Genomic DNA, 22,178 nt, shown 5'->3' with positions numbered 1-22,178 from the left:
ATATCAAATCAGCCAGTGTACACGTCTCGTACTTTCAACCCACTGTCTTCTATTTCCTGACTTTATTACATTTCTTGGAAAACTCGGTTTTCCTCTTCCATTGCACTCGCTGTGATCGCATCTACTGAGTCAGTGTTTGTGGAATGTGAGGATGGTGTACTGAGTCTTTGTGTGTGGAAGTCAGAAGCAGGAAAGGGGCAATAACTACTAGGTGGTTTTTATAGATCCCTGCCCCCAGTAGTAACAGGGATATCGAGGAGCAGGTAGGGAGGCAGATTCTGGAATGGTGCAATAACAATAGGATTGTTGTGATGGGAGATTTTTAACTTTCCTAATATTGATTGGCATCTCCTTAGCACAAGGGGTTTAGATGGGGTGGAGTTTGTTAGGTGTGTTCAGGAAGGTTTCCTGACACAGTATGCAGATAAGCCAACTAGAGGAGAGGCTGTACTTGATCTAGTATTGGGAAACGAACCCGGTCAGGTGTCAGATCTCTCGGTGGGAGAGCATTTTGGAGGTATTGACCAGAACTCTTATCTCCTTCACCAGAGTGCTGGAGAGGGATAGGAGCAGACAATTTGGGAAAGCATTTAACTGGGGTAGGAGGAAATGTGATGCTACTAGGCAGGAACGTGGGAGCATAATTTAGGATCGGGTGTTCTCAGGGAAATGAACTGCAGAAATGTGACAAATGTTAATGAACATTTGCATGGAGTTCTTCATTGGTATGTTTCATTGAGGCAGATATGGTTAAAGAACCATGCTGTACAAAGTATGTAGAAAATCTAGTTAAGAAGAGAAAAGCTTATGAAAGGTTCAAGGAACTAAGTATTATTAGAGCTTTAGAAAATTACAAGGTTGCTAGGAAGGAGCTTAAGAATGGAATTAGGAGAGCTGGAAGGGGCCGTGAGAAAGCCTTGGTGAGCAGGATTAAGGCATTCTACAAGTATGTGAAGAGCAAGAGGATGAGCTGTCTGTGCATAGGATCAATCAGGTGTGAGAGCAGAAATGTGTGCATGGAGTCGGAGGAGGTAGCGAAGGTACTTAGTGAATGCTTTGCTTCAGTATTCATGAGGGGGAAAGACTTTGGGGATTGTGGGGATGACTTAAAGCGAACTGAAACTCTCGAGCATATAGACATTAAGAAAGAGGATGTGCTGGAGCTTTTGAAAAGCATTAAGTTAGATAAGTCATCAGGACTAGATGAGATATACCCCAGACCACTGTAGGTAACAAGGGAGGAGATTGCTGAGTCTCTTTGCGATGATCTTTGCATGATCAATAGGGAGGTGAGAAGAGGATTGGAGGGTTGAAAATGTTCCCTTGTTCAAGAAAGGGAGTAGAGCTAAACCAGGAAATTATATACAAGTGAGTCTGCCGTCAGTGGCAGGCAAGTTGTTGGAGAATATCCTGAGAGGCAAGATTTATGAGCATCTGGAGAGACGTAATCTGATTAGGGATAGTCAGCATGGCTTTGTCAAGGGCAGGTTGTGCCTTACGAGCCTGATTGAATTATTTGAGGATGTAACCAAACAGGTTACATGAAGCTAGAGCAGTGGATGTAGTGTATATGGATTTTAGTAAGGCATTTGATAAGGTTCCCCATGAAAGGCTCCTTTAGAAAGTATGGAGGCATGAGATCCAAGAAGACCTTGCTTTGTGGATCCAGAACTGGCTTGCCAAAGGGTGGTAGTAGATTTTTCGTATTCTGCATAGAGGTTGGTGACCAGTGGTGTTCTGCAGGGATCTGTTCTGCGATCCCTGCTCTTTATGACTTTTATAAATGACCTGGATAAAGAAGTAGAAGTGTGAGTTAGTAAGTTTGCTGATGACACAAAGGTTGGCAGTGTTGTGGATAGTGTGGAGGGCTGTCAGAGATTAAAGTGGGATGTCGATCAGATACAGAACTGGGCTGAGAAGTGGCAGATGGACTTCAACCTAGATAAGTGTGAAGTGGTTCATTTCAGTAGGTCCCATTTGAAAACAGGATATAATATAAATGGTAAGACTCTTGGCAGTGTGGAGGATCAGTGAGATCTTGGGGTGCATGTCCCTAGGACACTCAAAGCTGCTGCGTTGTTTGACAGCGTTGCTAAGAAGGTGAATGGTGTGTTGACACTCATCAACCATGGAATTGAGTTCAAGAGCCATGAGGTAATGTTACAGCTATATGAGGCCTTGATCGGACCCCACCTGGAGTACTGTGCTCAGTTCTGGTCACCTCACTACAGGAAGGATGTGGATACTATAGAGAGAGTGCAGAGGAGATTCACAAAGGTGTTACTGGATTGGAGGGTGCACCTTTTGAGAATCGGCCTTTTCTCCTTGGAGCAACGGAGGATGAAAGGTGACCTGATAGAGGTGTATAAGATGATGAGGGACATTGATCATGTGAATAGCCAGAGACTTTTTTCCCAGGACTGAAATGGCTAATATGAGGGGGGCATAGTTTTAAGGTGCTTGGAAAAAGGTACTGAGAAGATGTCCCGAGTGTTTTTCACACAGGGAGAGGTGGATGTGACGAATGCACTGCCGGCGGTGGTGGTAGTGGATACAATAGGGTCTCTTGAATAGGTACGTGGAGCTTAGAAAAATAGAGGGCTATGCACTAGGGAATTTCTAGGCAGCCTCCAGAGAAGGTTGCGTGGTCGGCACAGAATTGTGGGCTGAAGGGCCGGTAACTTGCTGTAAATTTCTGTGTTCTATCTCCCATGCCCTTTAAACCCACCGAGATCCCGTCTCCGGCTCCCTTTAAACCCACTGGAACCCCATTCCCCGCCACATCTGAACCAACTAGGACCCTTTTTCAGCTCTCTTTGAACCCATAGGGACCCTGTCTCCTTTCCCTTTGAACTGACCGGTACCCCGCCTTCTGCTCTCTTTAAGCACACTGGGATCCCATCTCCCAGTACCTTTAAACCCACTAGTACCGCATCTCCCACTCTCTTTAAGCCCACCGGGTCACCGTTTCCCGAACTACATGCATCTTTACCATGAGCCCATTACACTGCTGATGTTTATGGCAACAATGTCCTCCATCTATATGTGTTCATTCACTCACACACAGATAAAGAAGGATTCTTCCTTCCTGTTGTTTTTCCAGTGGATTTTCTGACCAGTCAGGGTTGTTGGCCCTGAGCTGAACCCCCAAACCTGGAGGACCAGTGGATCACTCTTAGTCTGGCCTCTGCCCTTTGACCTGTTTGGCATGGTTGACCCCACCAAGAGACAAAGCACAGCATTCTGGGTCATTGAAGCACAGAAACCTCCAAACCCAACTAAATGGTTGTGATCCTCTTGGAGGTGAACATATGATGTTTTATAATAAATAATGCAAAAAATATCCAATGATTTTCATATTTTTTTTCTGTCACCTTTACAGTGGAGCCACCCGGTAGTGCTTCGGTCAGAAGAGGGTCATTGTGGGCTCTGACAGACAACAGCCCTCAGGGTGTGTATATCATCCAACTAACCGCATATCAAATCAGCCAGTGTACACGTCTCGTACTTTCAACCCACTGTCTTCTATTTCCTGACTTTATTACATTTCTTGGAAAACTCGGTTTTCCTCTTCCATTGCACTCGCTGTGATCGCATCTACTGAGTCAGTGTTTGTGGAATGTGAGGATGGTGTACTGAGTCTTTGTGTGTGGAAGTCAGAAGCAGGAAAGGGGCAATAACTACTAGGTGGTTTTTATAGATCCCTGCCCCCAGTAGTAACAGGGATATCGAGGAGCAGGTAGGGAGGCAGATTCTGGAATGGTGCAATAACAATAGGATTGTTGTGATGGGAGATTTTTAACTTTCCTAATATTGATTGGCATCTCCTTAGCACAAGGGGTTTAGATGGGGTGGAGTTTGTTAGGTGTGTTCAGGAAGGTTTCCTGACACAGTATGCAGATAAGCCAACTAGAGGAGAGGCTGTACTTGATCTAGTATTGGGAAACGAACCCGGTCAGGTGTCAGATCTCTCGGTGGGAGAGCATTTTGGAGGTATTGACCAGAACTCTTATCTCCTTCACCAGAGTGCTGGAGAGGGATAGGAGCAGACAATTTGGGAAAGCATTTAACTGGGGTAGGAGGAAATGTGATGCTACTAGGCAGGAACGTGGGAGCATAATTTAGGATCGGGTGTTCTCAGGGAAATGAACTGCAGAAATGTGACAAATGTTAATGAACATTTGCATGGAGTTCTTCATTGGTATGTTTCATTGAGGCAGATATGGTTAAAGAACCATGCTGTACAAAGTATGTAGAAAATCTAGTTAAGAAGAGAAAAGCTTATGAAAGGTTCAAGGAACTACGTATTATTAGAGCTTTAGAAAATTACAAGGTTGCTAGGAAGGAGCTTAAGAATGGAATTAGGAGAGCTGGAAGGGGCCGTGAGAAAGCCTTGGTGAGCAGGATTAAGGCATTCTACAAGTATGTGAAGAGCAAGAGGATGAGCTGTCTGTGCATAGGATCAATCAGGTGTGAGAGCAGAAATGTGTGCATGGAGTCGGAGGAGGTAGCGAAGGTACTTAGTGAATGCTTTGCTTCAGTATTCACGAGGGGGAAAGACTTTGGGGATTGTGGGGATGACTTAAAGCGAACTGAAACTCTCGAGCATATAGACATTAAGAAAGAGGATGTGCTGGAGCTTTTGAAAAGCATTAAGTTAGATAAGTCATCAGGACTAGATGAGATATACCCCAGACCACTGTAGGTAACAAGGGAGGAGATTGCTGAGTCTCTTTGCGATGATCTTTGCATGATCAATAGGGAGGTGAGAAGAGGATTGGAGGGTTGAAAATGTTCCCTTGTTCAAGAAAGGGAGTAGAGCTAAACCAGGAAATTATATACAAGTGAGTCTGCCGTCAGTGGCAGGCAAGTTGTTGGAGAATATCCTGAGAGGCAAGATTTATGAGCATCTGGAGAGACGTAATCTGATTAGGGATAGTCAGCATGGCTTTGTCAAGGGCAGGTTGTGCCTTACGAGCCTGATTGAATTATTTGAGGATGTAACCAAACAGGTTACATGAAGCTAGAGCAGTGGATGTAGTGTATATGGATTTTAGTAAGGCATTTGATAAGGTTCCCCATGAAAGGCTCCTTTAGAAAGTATGGAGGCATGAGATCCAAGAAGACCTTGCTTTGTGGATCCAGAACTGGCTTGCCAAAGGGTGGTAGTAGATTTTTCGTATTCTGCATAGAGGTTGGTGACCAGTGGTGTTCTGCAGGGATCTGTTCTGCGATCCCTGCTCTTTATGACTTTTATAAATGACCTGGATAAAGAAGTAGAAGTGTGAGTTAGTAAGTTTGCTGATGACACAAAGGTTGGCAGTGTTGTGGATAGTGTGGAGGGCTGTCAGAGATTAAAGTGGGATGTCGATCAGATACAGAACTGGGCTGAGAAGTGGCAGATGGACTTCAACCTAGATAAGTGTGAAGTGGTTCATTTCAGTAGGTCCCATTTGAAAACAGGATATAATATAAATGGTAAGACTCTTGGCAGTGTGGAGGATCAGTGAGATCTTGGGGTGCATGTCCCTAGGACACTCAAAGCTGCTGCGTTGTTTGACAGCGTTGCTAAGAAGGTGAATGGTGTGTTGACACTCATCAACCATGGAATTGAGTTCAAGAGCCATGAGGTAATGTTACAGCTATATGAGGCCTTGATCGGACCCCACCTGGAGTACTGTGCTCAGTTCTGGTCACCTCACTACAGGAAGGATGTGGATACTATAGAGAGAGTGCAGAGGAGATTCACAAAGGTGTTACTGGATTGGAGGGTGCACCTTTTGAGAATCGGCCTTTTCTCCTTGGAGCAACGGAGGATGAAAGGTGACCTGATAGAGGTGTATAAGATGATGAGGGACATTGATCATGTGAATAGCCAGAGACTTTTTTCCCAGGACTGAAATGGCTAATATGAGGGGGGCATAGTTTTAAGGTGCTTGGAAAAAGGTACTGAGAAGATGTCCCGAGTGTTTTTCACACAGGGAGAGGTGGATGTGACGAATGCACTGCCGGCGGTGGTGGTAGTGGATACAATAGGGTCTCTTGAATAGGTACGTGGAGCTTAGAAAAATAGAGGGCTATGCACTAGGGAATTTCTAGGCAGCCTCCAGAGAAGGTTGCGTGGTCGGCACAGAATTGTGGGCTGAAGGGCCGGTAACTTGCTGTAAATTTCTGTGTTCTATCTCCCATGCCCTTTAAACCCACCGAGATCCCGTCTCCGGCTCCCTTTAAACCCACTGGAACCCCATTCCCCGCCACATCTGAACCAACTAGGACCCTTTTTCAGCTCTCTTTGAACCCATAGGGACCCTGTCTCCTTTCCCTTTGAACTGACCGGTACCCCGCCTTCTGCTCTCTTTAAGCACACTGGGATCCCATCTCCCAGTACCTTTAAACCCACTAGTACCGCATCTCCCACTCTCTTTAAGCCCACCGGGTCACCGTTTCCCGAACTACATGCATCTTTACCATGAGCCCATTACACTGCTGATGTTTATGGCAACAATGTCCTCCATCTATATGTGTTCATTCACTCACACACAGATAAAGAAGGATTCTTCCTTCCTGTTGTTTTTCCAGTGGATTTTCTGACCAGTCAGGGTTGTTGGCCCTGAGCTGAACCCCCGAACCTGGAGGACCAGTGGATCACTCTTAGTCTGGCCTCTGCCCTTTGACCTGTTTGGCATGGTTGACCCCACCAAGAGACAAAGCACAGCATTCTGGGTCATTGAAGCACAGAAACCTCCAAACCCAACTAAATGGTTGTGATCCTCTTGGAGGTGAACATATGATGTTTTATAATAAATGATGCAAGAAATATCCAATGATTTTCATATTTTTTTCTGTCATCTTTACAGTAGAGCCACACAGTGCTGCTGTCGTCAGGAGAGGGTCATTATGGGCTCCAACAGACAACAGCTCTCAGGGTGTGTATATCATCGAACTAACCCCATATCAAATCATCCAGTGTACACGTCTCGTACTTTTAACCCACTGCCTTCCATTTTACTGATCCTATTACATTTCCCAGAACTCTGTTTTCCACTCCCATTGCACTCACCGTGATCACATCTCCCATGCCCTTTAAATCCACCAGGATCCCCTCTCCCGCTCCCTTTAATAACACCGGAACCCTGTTCCCTGCCACATTTGAACCAACTGGGATCCCTTTTCTGCTCCCTTTGAACCCACCAGGACCCCATCTCCCACTCCCTTTAAATCCACCGGGACACCATTTCTGTATCCCTTGAATCTCACTCTGATTGTGTTTCCCACATCCTTTAAACTCTTTGGGGTCCCCTTCTCCTGCTCCCTTTAAACCCCCCAGGACCCAATCTCCCGCTCCCTTTAAACCCACCAGAACGCAGTCTCCTGCTCCGTTTAAACCCAGCGAGCTGTTGTTTCCTGTGCAATATGCTTGCTTTAATATGTGTTTTATAATAAATATTGCAAGGAATATCTGTTGATTTTAATATTTTTTCCATCATCTTTGTAGTGGAGTCATCCAGTACTGCTTCAATCAAAAGAGGGTCATTATGGGCTCAGACAGACAGCAGTTCCCAGAATGTGTATATATATCTGTCTACCCCCATATCAAGTCAGCCTGTGTGCACACCTTCCATTCCTCACTCCCATTACGTTCCCCAAAACTCCGTTTTCCGCTCCCTATCTGGTCACCATCTCCATTTTCTGCTCAGTTCAAGCTAAGCGGGACGACATTTCCTGCTCCCTTTAAACTCACTGGGATCCGGGGTAGATAGTGGATTGGATTCATCATTGATTCAGTGTTAAAGAAGCAGAGGGTGATGGTCAAGACTTGTTTCTCAGGGGTCCTGAGAGCCTTGTAATTTGTAGAAATGATTTAGCTGTGAATGCACAAGGCATGGTTAGTCTTCCCTTGTGGCCACTTTATTAGGTACACCTGTGCACCTGCTCATTAATGCAAATACCTCAGCAGCCAGTCACGTGGCAGCGACTCAGTGCATGAAAGCATGCTGACATGGTCAAAAGGTTCAGTTGTTGTTCAGACCAGACATCCAAACGGGGGAAGAAATGTGATCAAAGTGATTTTGACCGTGGAATGATTGTCGGTGCCAGATGGGGCAGTTTGAGTTCCTCCTGGGATTTTCACACACAACAGTTTTTAGAGTTTACAGAGAACGGTGCGGAAAACAAAAAAAAAAACATCCAGTGAGCGGCAGTTCTGTGGGTGAAAACGCCTCGATAATGAGAGAGGTCAGAGGAGAATGGCCAGACTGGTTCAAGCTGACAGGAAGGCGACAGTAATTCAAATAGCCACACGCTGCAACAGCGGTCCCTGAACACAGAACACGCTGAGGCTCGAAGTGGATGGGCTACAGCAACAGAAGACCACACCGGGTTCCGCTCCTGTACCTAATTGAGTGGCCACTGAGTGTTGGCGGTGCTGTAGATAGTGTAGAAGGTTATGAAAAGAGACGGGGCGGTCTCAATCAGCTAGATATGAGGGCTGAAGACAGGCTATCAATTAATGTGAGGTATTGCATTTTGGAAGATGAATCCAAGGTAGGAATGGTAGGGCCCTGGGGAGGAATCTTCAAGCCTTTTCCCCAGGGTGGAAGTGGCTAATACAATGGAGCATGACTTTAAGGTGATAGACACAAATGCTGGAGGAACTTGGCAGCTCATCTACGGAGGTGAATAGTTAAACGGCATTTCGAGCCAGGGCCCTTCTTCTGGGCTGAAAAGTGAAGGAGAAGATGCCAGAATAAAAAAAGGTGGTGAAGAGGGGAAGGAGGAGAGCTAGAAGGTGATAAGATGAAGCCAGGTGGGTGGGAAAGGTAAAGGGCTGGAGAGGAGAGTGGACCGTGGGAGAAAGGGAAAGAGGACGGGACCCAAGGGGAAGCGATAGATGAGAAGTAGGAAAAGGTCAGAGTGAGGAATGGGGAGGGTGGGAATTTGTTTACCGGAAGAAGAAACCGATATTCGTGCCATCAAGTTGGGGGCCACCCAGACAGAACAAGGGGTTGCTCCTGAGGGTTGGCCTCATCATGGCACAAGAGGAGGCTACAGGCTGACGCGTTGGAACGGGAATGGGATTCGGAATTAAATTGCCACTGGGAAGTCCCACTTGCAACGGATGGCACGGAGGTCGTCGAAGAAGTGGAAAGTTTAGTGGGGTACGTCAGAGGTACTGGAGGAGTTTCACCAGGATGCCACCTGGATTAGAGAGCATGTCTTTTGAGGAGAAGCTGAGTGAGCTAAGGCTTTTCTCTTTGGAGTGAAGAGGATGAAAGGTGGCGCTCTGGAGGTGTGTAAAATGGTAAGAGTCATAGCCAGAGAATTTTTCCCAGGCTTGCATCACAGAGCGTAATTTTAAGGTGATTGGAGCAAAGTCTCGGGGGAGTGTCAGGTAGGCTTTCACATTGAGGGTGATGTGTGGGATGCGGTGGAAGGAGAAGCAGATAACTTTGGAACATTTAGTAGATATGCAGATGGATGATAGAAAAATGCAGAGCTGTAGTGTTCTGTGTTCTCAGGAGCACTTGTATTGTTGGCGCAGGCAGGCTGGTGGAGGTGACATTTGGCATGCTGGCCCTCATCACTGTTGTGTGCATGACAAATGGGGTGTTATGTTCCAGACGTATAAGACATTGGTGAGGCAACACTTGGAGTTCTGGGTTGCACAGTTTTACGAAAGACATTATTATATTGAAGAGTGCTGTGACGCTGTTGCAAGTAAGTTTCTCCTTAAACCTGTGTGCACAAGGCAATAAACTTGATATTGGCTTTGAGTTTCACAGCGCGGAAACAGCCCTTTTGACAGAAGATGCTCAAACTTGAGATCACGCACCACTAGCTTTTGTCCCAGTTATGACCCTGTTGAACAGACCTCTCATACCATTAAGATTGACCCTTAATAGAGTCATACAGCTTGGAAACTGGCCCTGCAGCTCATCTCAACTCTGCCGACCCTGGGACCAACAAGCTAATCCCGTTCGGCCCGCACCCCTCTGAGACCCTCTGTTGTTGCAACCGAACCTCCATCCACCGCTTCTGCCAACAGCTCGTTCAGCTCTCGTGCCGTCCTCTAAACGAATGAATATTTTACCTTTCGGCTTCTCCAGTTCTAGCCTCGCCCAGCCTGAGGGGGGGGGGGGAGAAGTGTCTGCCCGCGTTCACCCCGTCTGTGCCATGGGGGCGCTGTGGTAGCCTGGTGGCTAGTGTGATGCCATTGCGGCTTTGTGCTGTTCCCGAGTTCAGGGTTCAATTCCCATGCCATCTGTAACGGATTTGTACGTTCTCCCCGTCAGCGATCTGGTTTCCTCCCACAGTCCAAAGACGTACTTTTTAGTAGGCTCATTGTAAATTGTCCTGTGATCAGGCCAGGGTTGAGTAGGTAGGTTGCTGGGTGACATGGCTTGTTAAGCTGTTTTGCACTGTGAGTGAGTGAGGACTCCATAGGTCCTAGCTGTGCAGACAGGGCAGGACAATATGGAGAGCAGGCTGTTACCCATGTAGCGAGCTAACCCCTCTCCACGCATCTGATGAACACAAACGAATGGCAGAGTCGCAGGAGTTGCCAGTGTTGGACTCAGTGTAGGACTGCCTTAGGAACTCCAGCTCCGGACTTTTGCCTTGGGGTTTACTCCCAAAGCCTTCCTCATGAGTGGGTGTAGTTGTAAGGCAGTGAAGGTCTGAGATCAGAGTTTTCCTTCTTGATGAGCCGATGAGCCCCATCCGCCGGAAGCGACTGGTTTTAAGCCCTAAGTAACCCGCCTTTGCCTCTTCTCCTGACGGTAGAAACGGTTCCGCTGGGCTCAGTAGCTAAGCCACACGTGAAGGCCAGGAGCTGGACTTGGTTGTCAGAGGCCATTTGAGGGGCACATCATTGGGAGCATTTAATAGGTAGTGGGAGCTGTCCCCATTACCATCCCTGGCTATAACAAGGTATCTCTACTGCACTGTGCCTTTAAATAAATAAATATTTCCCTCATGATTTAGTACACCTCTGTCAAATCTCTCATTTCCCCACCCTTCATGTGCATAGCTAGGAGAGGTCAAATGCGGGCAAATAGGCCTTGCTTGATGTTCCCCAGGGTCAGCATAGTTGAGTTGGGCCGAGGGGCCTGTTTCCGTCTTATATGACTCTGTGTGAAGAGTTCTCGTTAATTTTACAACTGTGGATAGAAGCTGTCTTTGAGCCTGGTTTTATGTTTGTATCTTCTGTCAAGAGGACTCAGAGCCAACGTCAAGTTTACGGTGCGCAGGTCCACTTACTTACAGCGTCAGATACACAACATCCGCAAGAATGTCAATTATGCATCAAGTGTACACAATTTGTACAGGAGCACAAAAAAAAGTCCTGTTGTTGTCTAAACCGGTTACAGTTTGCCGTACTGAGGCCGTGATTAAGGTTGTGGTGGTTGGTTCAAGAACTGGATGGTTGACGGGAAGTCGCTGTTCCTGAACCTGGTGGTGTGGGACTCCGTACCTCCTGCCCGACCGGAGCTGTGGGAAGACGGTATGGCCCTGATGCTAGGGATCTCTGATAATAGACGTTGCGTTCTTCAGGCAGCATATTGTGTTGATACGACCGATGCTGGGGAGGGTCATGCCCGTGATGTATTGGGCTGAGTCCACAACTCTCTGCATTCCTGCGGATCTGAATTGCCATATCAGTCCATGACGTACAGTATTGACTTCTGATAATTTTATTATCTTCTATCAAGTTCCCTCTCACCTCATGGCTTCTGATGCTCCAGAGAAAACATTGCAGTCTTCCAGAGTATGTGGCTGTTCGGTTGCTTTGTCTGACATCAATCTGTCTGACTGTGTTTGTCCTTCTTCGGAGACCTCCTTCCCCTAGATGAGCAGCCCACCATGGCTGACAAGCCCCATTTGCCCGAAGCGACTGGTTTTAAGGCGCCAGTAAATCGCCCTTTGCCCCTTCTCCTGACAAGCCCCAGCGGCCCACCTATTTACCCCTAGCCTAATCACAAGATAATTTACCTTGACCAATTAACCTACTAACCGGTATGTCTTTGGAATATGGGCGGAAACCGGAGCACCCGGAGGAAACCCATGTGTTCATGGAGAGATGGTCTGGGAATTGAATTCCGAACTTTGACGCCCTAATAGTGTCGCGCTAACCACTGCGTTACTGTGGTGCCTCTTTTCCTTCCCTCTAATTACTGACCCTTCTTGTCCTCCTCCTCCCCCCTACCCCCTCCCACTGCAGTCAATGAGACCAGGGCAGAATTGAAAGAAAGCCAGCAGTTGGATTCCACCCAAGGTAGGCCAATGTCAGTGTCTCACTCGACTGCGCAGGAGGAATCCAGTTGCTTACAGTACAGGGTTAAAACAGCAGCTTTCTCTTTCCACGGCAACTGCCCGTGTCAAAGTCTAGGGTGGAAATAGCGGATGTGGGGTAAAGGATTGCCACAGGTTACGACAGGACGCAGAGCTGGGCTGAGAAGTGGCAGATGGAGTTCGATCCAGGGAAGTGTGAACTGGAGCTTGGCGGGATCTTTAGCAGTGTGGAGGAACAGAGGGATCTCGGGGCCCATCAGAAGCTGCCACGCGAGTTGCCAGGGTGGGTAAGAGGGTGTACAGTGTGCTGGCCTTCGTTAATCGAGGGACTGAGTTCAAGAGCCATGAGGTAATGTTGCAGCTCTATAAAACTCTAGTTCGACCACACCTGGGAGTATAGAGCTTAGTTCTCATTATAGGAAGGATGTGGAAGCTTTAGGGAGTGCGCAGAGGGGATTTACTAGGATTAGAGAGCATGTCTTGTGAGGATAGGTTGAGTGAGTTGGGCTTTCCTCTTTGGGGTAAAGGAGGATGAGAGGTGAGTTGATAGAGGTGTACAAGACAATAAGAAACAGATAGTGTGGACAGCTGGTGCCTTTTCCCCGGGGTGAAGATGGCTAATATGAGAGGGTTGGAACAGAGATTGGGGTGGGTGGTCTGAACGCACTTCTGTGAGGTGGAAGTAGGAACAGATACATTAGGGACATTTAAGAGACTCTTAGGCACAAGGCAGAAGGGAAAATGGAAGGTTATGTGAGAGGGAAGGGCTAGATTGATCTTGGAGTACGTGGAAAGGTTGGCCAAAGGGGTCTGAGCTATGCTGTAATGCTCTGTGTTAAGCTATGTAAGTGACACAGTGTAATTACACCCTGCAACCTGCAGGAGGGCTGTAGAGTCACAGGTCTCCCTTCGAGTAATGGGTGCGGGCTTATAACAGAACTGTAAAGACCCCAGTCAAACCGGAGCTGGTAATTGGGGCTAAGAGCCCTGAGCTGAAAATGGTGAACAAGCCAGTCTGTACCCGGGATAGCCATTGTCAGCTGTTTCTGCACTGTGCTCAAGGGGGGGCTGGTTTCAACCTCCTAGGGAGGGAGCGCCACGCCACAGGAGGGGTGGCGAGGAAGGAGAGCCACGTGAGGGATGCTGCGCCGTGGGAGGGAGTGACGTGGGAGCAGATGGAGAAGAAAGAGGGAGCGCCGCGCCACGGGAGGGGACAGCCAGGAGAGAGCACCATGGGAGAGGATGGCGAGGAGGAAGCTGGGTCAGAGGACGAGGAGTGGGTAGTTGCCTTGCAGATTTGTAAATCTCTGGCATGTCCGCCATGTGCCTCTCCTTCCTCGCCACCCACCATGTGGCGTCTGGAATATTACATTCAGTTCTGGTCACGGCATTGTGAGGTCAAAGCTGTACTTGAACCGTTCAGTAGTGAAGAAGCCCACCAGGATGCTGCCTGGTTTAGAGAGCAGAGGAGAGGTTGTCCAGACTTACTCTGACAACACTTGCAGGCGGCCGCCAGCACGTGCTCGGACTGTGTAGATTGTCAATGCAAACGACACATGTCACTGTATGTTTTGATGTATGTGTGACAGCTCCAGCTCATCAGACCTAATTTAATCTGGATTAGTTGAAGGGAGACCCAATCGCAGAAAAATTGCAAGTGGAGTTTAATCCGGGCGGGCGGGAGGTGTTGCACTTTGGGAGGGCAAACGTAAAGGGGCAGCACACGCTTAATGACCTTTGTCAGTGTCGGTGTCTGGCTCTCAAGGTGGCCGCACAATAGAGAGGGTGATAAAGAAAGCAGTATGGCATACTTGTCTTTATTGGACAAGGCACCGACTTCAAGGGTCATAAAATTATGTTGCGGCTTTATAAAACTCTGGTGAAGTCACCTCTGGATTCACTTCTGGTCTCCCCCATTACAGGAAGGATGTGCTGGTTTTGGAGAGGGTGCAGAACCACAAAAAGTTGGTTTGCAGGTGCAGCAAGCTATCAAGAAGGCAAATGGGATAATGGCCTTCAGTGTCAGAGGGATTGAACTTAAGAGGAGGGAGGTTATGCTGCAACTGTACAGGTTCTGGTGAGGCCACATCTGCAGTTCTGGTCTCCTTACTTGAAGGATATAATGGCTTTGGAGGTGGTGCAGAGGAAGTTCACAGGTTGATTTCAGAGATGAAGGGGTTAGGCTATGAGGAAAGATTGAGTTGCCTGGGACTGTACCCCCTGGAATTCAGAAGAATGAGAGATCTTATAGAAACACATAAAATTATGAAAGGGATAGATAAGATAGAGACAGGAAAGTTGTTTCCACTGGTCGATGAGACTAGAACTAGGGGACATAGCCTGAAGATTTGGGGGAGTAGATTTAGGACGGAGATGAGGAGGAACTGCTTTTCCCAGGGAGTGGTGAATCTGTGGAATTCTCTGCCCAGTGAAGCAGTGGAGTCTACCTCAGTAAATATATTTAGGACAAGGTTGGATAGATTATTGCATAGTAGGGGAATTAAGGGTTCTGGGGAAAATGTGGAGACGAGTCCGTGGCTGGATTGTCCATGATCTTATTGAATGGCGGAGCAGGCTCGACGGGCCAGATGGCCGACTGCTTGTGTAGAAGAGGTTCACCAGGACGCTGCCTGGGTTAGAGAGCGTGCGTTATAAGGAGAGGCTAGACAAGCTTGGCTTGTTTTCTCAGCAGCAGAGGCTGATGAGAGACCTGGTACAGTTCGATAGGATTGTGAGGGGTGTAGACAGAGAAGACAGCCAGTATCTTTTTTTCCCAGTGTTGAAATTTCTAAAACCAGAGGGCATGCGTTTCAGATGAGACAGGGCGACTTCAAAGCAGCGGCACAGAGTACAGTTTGAATGTGCTGCTAGGGGTGTGTAATGGATGAGAGACGTTTAAGCGCCTCTTAGAGAGGTACCTGGACATGCGGGGAATGCAGGATGTGGACAGAAGGGATTAGTGAGATGGTTAATTGTCCTGTTCCTGTGCTGTACTCTCCTGTCTTCTTCGTCCATTTTCACCCTGTGAGAATTGGTGGGGGAGATCGAGCGGCAGAAGGGCTGAAAGGCCACAGTGGCTGGTTCTCAGGCCTCTGGATGAGGTGTCTGTTCTCCTCACCTGCAGAGTCCGAACAGGATCCCGAGATTCAGCAAAAGAGGCATCCTTCCCTGCGGCCTCAAATACAACTTCCAGCAGTTCGTATGTATGACCCCAACCCCCCCCCCCCCCCCCCCCACCTGTACAGTGCCAGGCATAGAGCACCCGTGCTGTAGGAAGTGTGGGTGTGCACTGGGGAGGGAGCAGAGGAGAGCCCTCCCGGGGTGGTACTGGAACAGAGAGCTGGGAGGAATGCTTGGATGCCCTGGAGCTGTGGGGCTGGAGGGAGAATAGGAACGAGGGGCAAATAAACTGTGAAAGGCAGCAGCATGCGAAGAGGAGGGGGTAAAGGTGGCAGGGAATAATGAGGGACATGGGTCCTCGGTGTACAAGGGTAGGACATGCCGTGAATGTTAGGGAATATTGAGGGACAGAGGATCCTAGGTGTACAAGGGTAGGACACACACTGTGAATGGGGGGGTATCATTGAGGGACAGAGGGACTTCGGTGTACAAGAGTAAAACACACACCATGAGTGTTGAAGGACAGACGGACCTCGGTGTACGAGGGTAGGACACACACTGTGAATGGGGGGTAGTGTCGAGGGCCAGAGAGACCTCAGTGTACAAAGGGTAGAACATACACTGTGAATGTGAGGAGTATCAGATAGAAGGACCTCGGTGTACAAGGGTAGGACACACACCGTGAATGGTGGAAGTGTCGAGGGACAGAGGGACCTCGGTGCCGAGGGTAGGACACACACCGTGAATGGTGGAAGTGTCGAGGGACAGAGGGACCTCGGTGCCGAGGGTAGGACACACACCGTGAATGGTGGGAGTGTCGAGGGACAGAGGGACCTCGGTGCCGAGGGTAGGACACACACCGTGAATGGTGGAAGTGTCGAGGGACAGAGGGACCTCGGTGCCGAGGGTAGGACACACACCGTGAATGGTGGGAGTGTCGAGGGACAGAGGGACCTCGGTGCCGAGGGTAGGACACACACCGTGAGTGGTGGCGAGTGTCGAGGGCCAGAGGGACCTCGGTGCCGAGGGTAGGACACACACCGTGAGTGGTGGCGAGTGTCGAGGGCCAGAGGGACCTCGGTGCCGAGGGTAGGACACACACCGTGAATGGTGGGAGTGTCGAGGGACAGAGGGACCTCGGTGCCGAGGGTAGGACACACACCGTGAGTGGTGGCGAGTGTCGAGGGACAGAGGGACCTCGGTGCCGAGGGTAGGACACACACCGTGAGTAGTGGGGAGTGTCGAGGGACAGAGGGACCTCGGTGTACGAGGGTAGGACACACACCGTGAGTAGTGGGGAGTGTCGAGGGCCAGAGGGACCTCGGTGTACGAGGGTAGGACACACACTGTGAATGGGGGGAGTGTCGAGGGCCAGAGGGACCTCAGTGTACAAGGGTAGGACAGCACAGGTAGAGAAGGTGGTGAGGAGGGCTTCTGGGATACCTGCCTTCATTACCCGGGACACAGAGTACAGGAGCCAGGGAGGTGACGATACTTTATAAACCACTGACCAGCCCACAGCTGGAGTACAGTGTCCAGTTCTGGTCTCCACACTACAGGAAGGGGTGACTGCACTGGAGAGGGTGCGGAGGAGATTCCTCAGGACGTTGCCTGGGACGGAGCGTTTCAGTTACAAGGAAAGACTGGAGAGTCTGGGCCTGTTCTCCCTGGAGTGGGGGAGGCTGAGGGGGGGGATCTGATAGAGGTGGACAGAGTGATGAGCGGTAGAGACAGGGTGGGAGAGTAGGGAACTTCGCCCTAGGACAGAGGTGTCTAAACCTAGAGGTTGTGGCTTTAGGGTGAGGGGTGGAGGGCAGATCGGAGAGAAAGGGAGTATTGGGATCTGGAACTTGCAGAGATTCTCACAACATCAAGGAAGGATCCAGACACTCACTCAAATTGCTGAGACAGAGAAGGGGATGGTCCCAGAGCTGGGGAACAGGTACAGATGGGTGCACAATGTCTAGCACATGCAGGATGGGCCGAAAGGCTGTGTAATTCTACTCTAACCCACCCCTGTTTTTATCCCCAACCACTAACCCACCAGATCTTCCCACTCACCCTCACACACACTGGAGCCGATAACACAGCGACCCCGCACGTGGGAGGGAACCAGGGTAAGCCCGCAGGGCCACGGGGAGAATACACTGCACGTGCACAAGCGCACACAATAGCAGCGGTCAGCACTGAACTTGAGTCTCCAGAACAATGAGGCAGTGTCTGTACCCACTGTGCCACTGCCCAGGGCCTCAGTTTATGGTCTAAATCAGCATTCTATGTTGCTACAGCTGTCACTATGCACGGTAAATTGTTCAGCCAGCGTGCAGGAAGAATAGCGCAGTGGGTTGAGACATGGCTTCGCAGAGACCCGGCTTCGATCCTGACTGCTGCTGTTGTGCGTGGATTTTGCATGTTCTCCCCGTCACCATGCCTGTGGTTGCTGGGTTAATTGGCTCTGCTGTGTCTCTTTGGATGGGTGTCTGTCGCTGAAACTTCTGGGGGGGTGGGGGAGGGTTGGGATTCCGTGAGAGGGACAAAGGAAGCGTGAGCACAAGATTGGTTGGGGAGGTGCAATGGGCCAGTATTTACATGGTAGGCCGAACAGTCTCCTCCCACGACCTCTCAGAATCAGGTTTATTCCCATTGACGCATGTCATGAAATTTTTTGATTTTGCGGCCCCAGTACAGGGCAATACATGTATGTTAAAGTGTAAAAAAAGAAAAAGTTCAAGCACCATTCAGAAATCTGATGGCAGACGGGAAGAAGCTGTTCCTAAAGCATTGAGAGAGGGTCTTCAGGCTCCTGTACTGCCTCCCTGATGGTAGCAGCAAGCGACTCCAAGAGCCAAACATGTTAGAGGTTGTATATGAACTAACCCGTTTAGTCTTGCCCCACCAGAGGTACCTCCCTCTGACCCCTTTATCACCCCGCCCCACCATGACGACTAACTCGCTTCTGCCTGCTTTGCTACCAACCCTAACCCCCACCACATTACAACAAAAGGTTTGGATCTGCGACGGTGACGTTGCTTCTCTCTCTCTCCACAGACACTGACTGGCCCTCTGCTTACTTTGGCATTTTCCATTCGCTTTTAGGTCTCTGCGATGGCTCAGGTCCACGTCTCATGGCTTTGATGTTGCTCCGACCACCCTCCTTGTCCTCTCCGTCCCAAAACATGAACCTTTGCTCTGCTGGCCGAACAGACGCTGAGAGCTCACAGGCTTTTCTCTTTTCATGACATCTGCATGCTGGATCCTTTTTCATGCCTGGTATCACACACAGGCAGAAAGAGAGAGGCACACACGCACACACACACCTCTGCATCTCGATAGTTCCCTACCCTGCACCCCCACACAGAGATGCTGCTTGACGTTGCAAGCTGTTCCAGCAGGTTCTGTGTCGCTCCTGAAACCTCCCCCACCTGCGCTTCCGCCATCAGCTCCCTCTGTACGGATGGCCGACCATCACTAACCAGGCTTGCTGTCTTGCTCCCTCGCTCACCAACCTTTCTCTTGTTCCCCTTCTTCGCCTCGCAGTCTTGAACCTGGAAACCGAAGAGCAGCCCTTGGACGCCAAGCACCTTCTGCTGTGGCCCCAATGTGCGTATGTCAGCAGGAGTGTCCTGGGGTGGGGGGTGGGGGGGGGACACGGGTTAAGTGTGGCAAGTCGGAAGATTCCTACAGATTTCTGGACGTTCTGACTTCAACTCATGCGACTCTCTTTTGAAATAATTTATAAGGCGTTGGCCAGACTGCATTTGGAGCTTTGTGAACAGTTTGACCTCCTGTGATCCCATAGGCTACCCCAGGAGCTCCCGTTTCATCCCACATACCCACCCTCAGCAGGTTAATCACCACCCTCCCTCCCCGCAGCGTGTGGGTGAGGCTTAGAGTTTGCGGAGAGTTACTTATTTAGCAGCACAGGCAGAGCAGGCCTTCCTGGCCCTTTGAGCCATGCTGCTCCAGCAACCTCAATTCACCCTAACCTGACCATGGGACAATTTACAATGACTAATTAACCTACCCGGTTAATTTGGACAGTGGGAGGACTCCGGAGCTCACGGGGAAAACCCACGCATTCCACGGGGAGGACGTCTGGAGACTCCTTACAGAGGCCGCTGGGATTGAAGTCCGAACTCCGGAACTTACTGAGTTGCAATAGCGCTGCGCTAACCGCTGAGCTACCTTGGCGCCCAAGTTGGTGGGGAGAATGAATTGAGGTCGGTGTAAATGGGTGGCTGGGGGGGCAGCACAGACTTGCTGGGCCGAAGGGCCTGTCTGTGCTGGATGACTTTGTGACTCCAAACTTTTACGCTCTTAAGCAGGGCTGTTCTGCACCCTCCATCGCAAGAACAAAATCCTAAAACACGTCTTGCCTGGTGGTGTTAGTGAGCGAGATGTTGGGTTGGAGGCCCTCTGTTGTTCGTACTCCACCATGAACATTGCATCCTAGCTGTTAATTCAGGCCCGCACAATCTGGAGAGCAAGTCCTTGCCCATGCAGCAGTCACTCTGGGGTTTTTACAGGATGGGGATGCTAGCTCCACCTCCTGCTTTCTCAGCCAGGCTAGACAGTGGCAGAGTTCCAACTCGGTGCCTTACCCTTAAAATGTCTTTTTTTGCACGCACGCTACATTAACCAGGAATCAACCCTCACCATTGTAAACCCATACATCATCGTCATTCACAATGGAAGCCATCTTGCCATGCTGTACTTCTACCCTCCCGCCTCTGGAGGTGCTGTACTGTGGCAGTCTTTGGCATAGGCAATATTGACATCTACATTTGTAATGTGCTACTGTGTGGACCGGTTTGTGTCAAAGTTAGAAGCAGAATCAGGTTTAATATCACCAGCGTATGTCAAGAAATTTGTTGTTTTTGCAGCAGCAGTACATTGCAATAAATACATAATAAAACCTGTGAACTACACTGAATACAGTGTAAAGTGCCTGGAAAAAGTATACAGCCCCCACAACTGGTTTCACGCTCTACTGTCTCATTTTCTAAATTCAAACTATATTGAAGTAGGAATTTTTGAGCTAATCTAAAAAACATTGTGCATCATGTCAAATCAAAAGAAAAATTCCAAAACCTGTCAATAATTATAAAAATTATAAACCAAAATTGTGCGGCTGAAGAAGTATTCATCCCCTTTGTAATTGTTAGGCTAACTTTACTCAGTAGCAATATACTATCTTACCAACTCACCCAAATTGCCGACGTAGAAAACTGGAGGATCACCTGTTTTCAATTAATTCATTAGAATACTGTAAATAACCCTTTATAAGGTCCAACAGTGTGGTAGACTTTCAACAGACCAATGCGAAATGAAGACAAAAGAACATTCAAGACAAGTCAGGGAAATTTTAATGGAGAAGCACAGATCTGGGGAAGGGTACAAGACCATCTCAAAGGCACTGAATGTAACTCAAGAGCTCGGTGCAGTCCATCATGAAACATGACACCACAGACGCACTATCTAGATCGGGCTGCCCCTCTGAACTTAGTTGTTGTTGAAGAATGGAACTTGTAAGAGAGGCTACTGTGATGCCAACAGTCACTTGAAATGAGCTGCCGAAGTCAGCGGCTGCAGCTGGAAATGAGGTTCATGGCTCCACAATCTCTAAGGCCGTGCACAAAAAGGGAATTTATGTAAGAGTAGCAGGGGGAAAACCCTGGCTAAAAAAAAAAATACCCTTTGCCTGTAAAGGCTTTGCAAAGCATCACTTATAAAATACTGAAAAGAGGCGGAAGAAGCTCTTCTGGTTAGATGAGACTCAAGTGGGACTTTTTGGCCTTAACAATGTGGCGTGAATCTACCAGTGCACATCGGGCAGATAACACCATCCTTACTGTAAAGTACGGTGGAGGTAGCATCATGCTGTGGAGCTGCTTTTCAGCAGCAGGGACTGAAAATCTGGTCAAGCTTGATGGGAAGATGGATGCTGCTAAATACAGAGAGATCCTGGATCAAAACCTGCCAGGAAGCTTAAACTGGGGAGGAAGTTCGTCTTTCTGTCGGACAATGACCCAAAGCATACTGCCAGGGCAACCGTGGAGTGCCTTCAAATGAAGAAAATGGATGTCCCTGATTGAACATCTCTTGCAGGAACTCAAGATTGCTGTCCAGCACTGCCCCCCCCCCCCCGCCCAATTAACCTGGCACAGCTTGAGCAATTTTGCAAGGAGGTATGGGCAAATCTTGAACATCACGTTGTGCAAAGCTAATAGAGGCTTATCCAAAAAGACTACTGACCAATATTTGTGAGAGGTGATGCGACTAAATACTGAGCAAAGGGGGATGAATACATTTCGACACTGAGACTTCAGGTTTTGAATTTTTAGTTTTTCGTGCTTTACAATTTTCCCTGTATTTTGGGCACTACTGTGGGGAAAGAAGCATGTGATTTACAAATAAAAATTCAGTTAAATTGATCAAATTCCTTAGTTGTAATGCTCATTTACGTCAACAAAGGGTTGGGGACTGAATACTTTTATAAGGCACTGTATATACTGTATGTATAAAATAGTTAAATAAATAGTGAGGTAGTGTTCTTGGGTTCAGAAATTGATGACAGAGGAGGAGAAGCTGTTCCTGAATCATTGAGTGTGTACCTCCTCCCTGATGATAGCAGTGAGAAAGAGGGCATGTCCTAGGTGATGGGGCTCCTTAATAACGGATGCCACCTTTTTGAGGCATACTGCATGATATCCTTGATCTTCCAGAGACTAGTGCCCATGGTGTGGAGTTGATTGTCAGTAGCTAAA

At 48.7% G+C, this 22,178-nt stretch overlaps 1 protein-coding gene across 1 annotated transcript in view; it reads left to right on the top strand.

Moving 5' to 3' along the window:
* LOC132390208 (histone deacetylase 6-like) overlaps window positions 1-22,178 on the top strand; it is a gene marked incomplete at its 5' end in the record, with an annotated part of 144,307 nt that overhangs the window by 114,031 nt on the left and 8,098 nt on the right. Inside the window, 5 exons of the mRNA XM_059962809.1 lie at window positions 3,383-3,451; window positions 6,858-6,926; window positions 12,221-12,274; window positions 15,416-15,490; window positions 18,949-19,011. Coding sequence (XP_059818792.1) covers window positions 3,383-3,451; window positions 6,858-6,926; window positions 12,221-12,274; window positions 15,416-15,490; window positions 18,949-19,011 — 330 coding nt within the window. The remainder of the gene's footprint in view (window positions 1-3,382; window positions 3,452-6,857; window positions 6,927-12,220; window positions 12,275-15,415; window positions 15,491-18,948; window positions 19,012-22,178) is intronic.

The sequence above is a fragment of the Hypanus sabinus genome, unplaced genomic scaffold (assembly GCF_030144855.1).
Source record: "Hypanus sabinus isolate sHypSab1 unplaced genomic scaffold, sHypSab1.hap1 scaffold_803, whole genome shotgun sequence".
Taxonomy (NCBI): domain Eukaryota; kingdom Metazoa; phylum Chordata; class Chondrichthyes; order Myliobatiformes; family Dasyatidae; genus Hypanus; species Hypanus sabinus.
The sequence above is the reverse complement of the archived record's forward strand: the minus strand, read 5'-3'. Positions and strand labels throughout refer to the sequence as shown.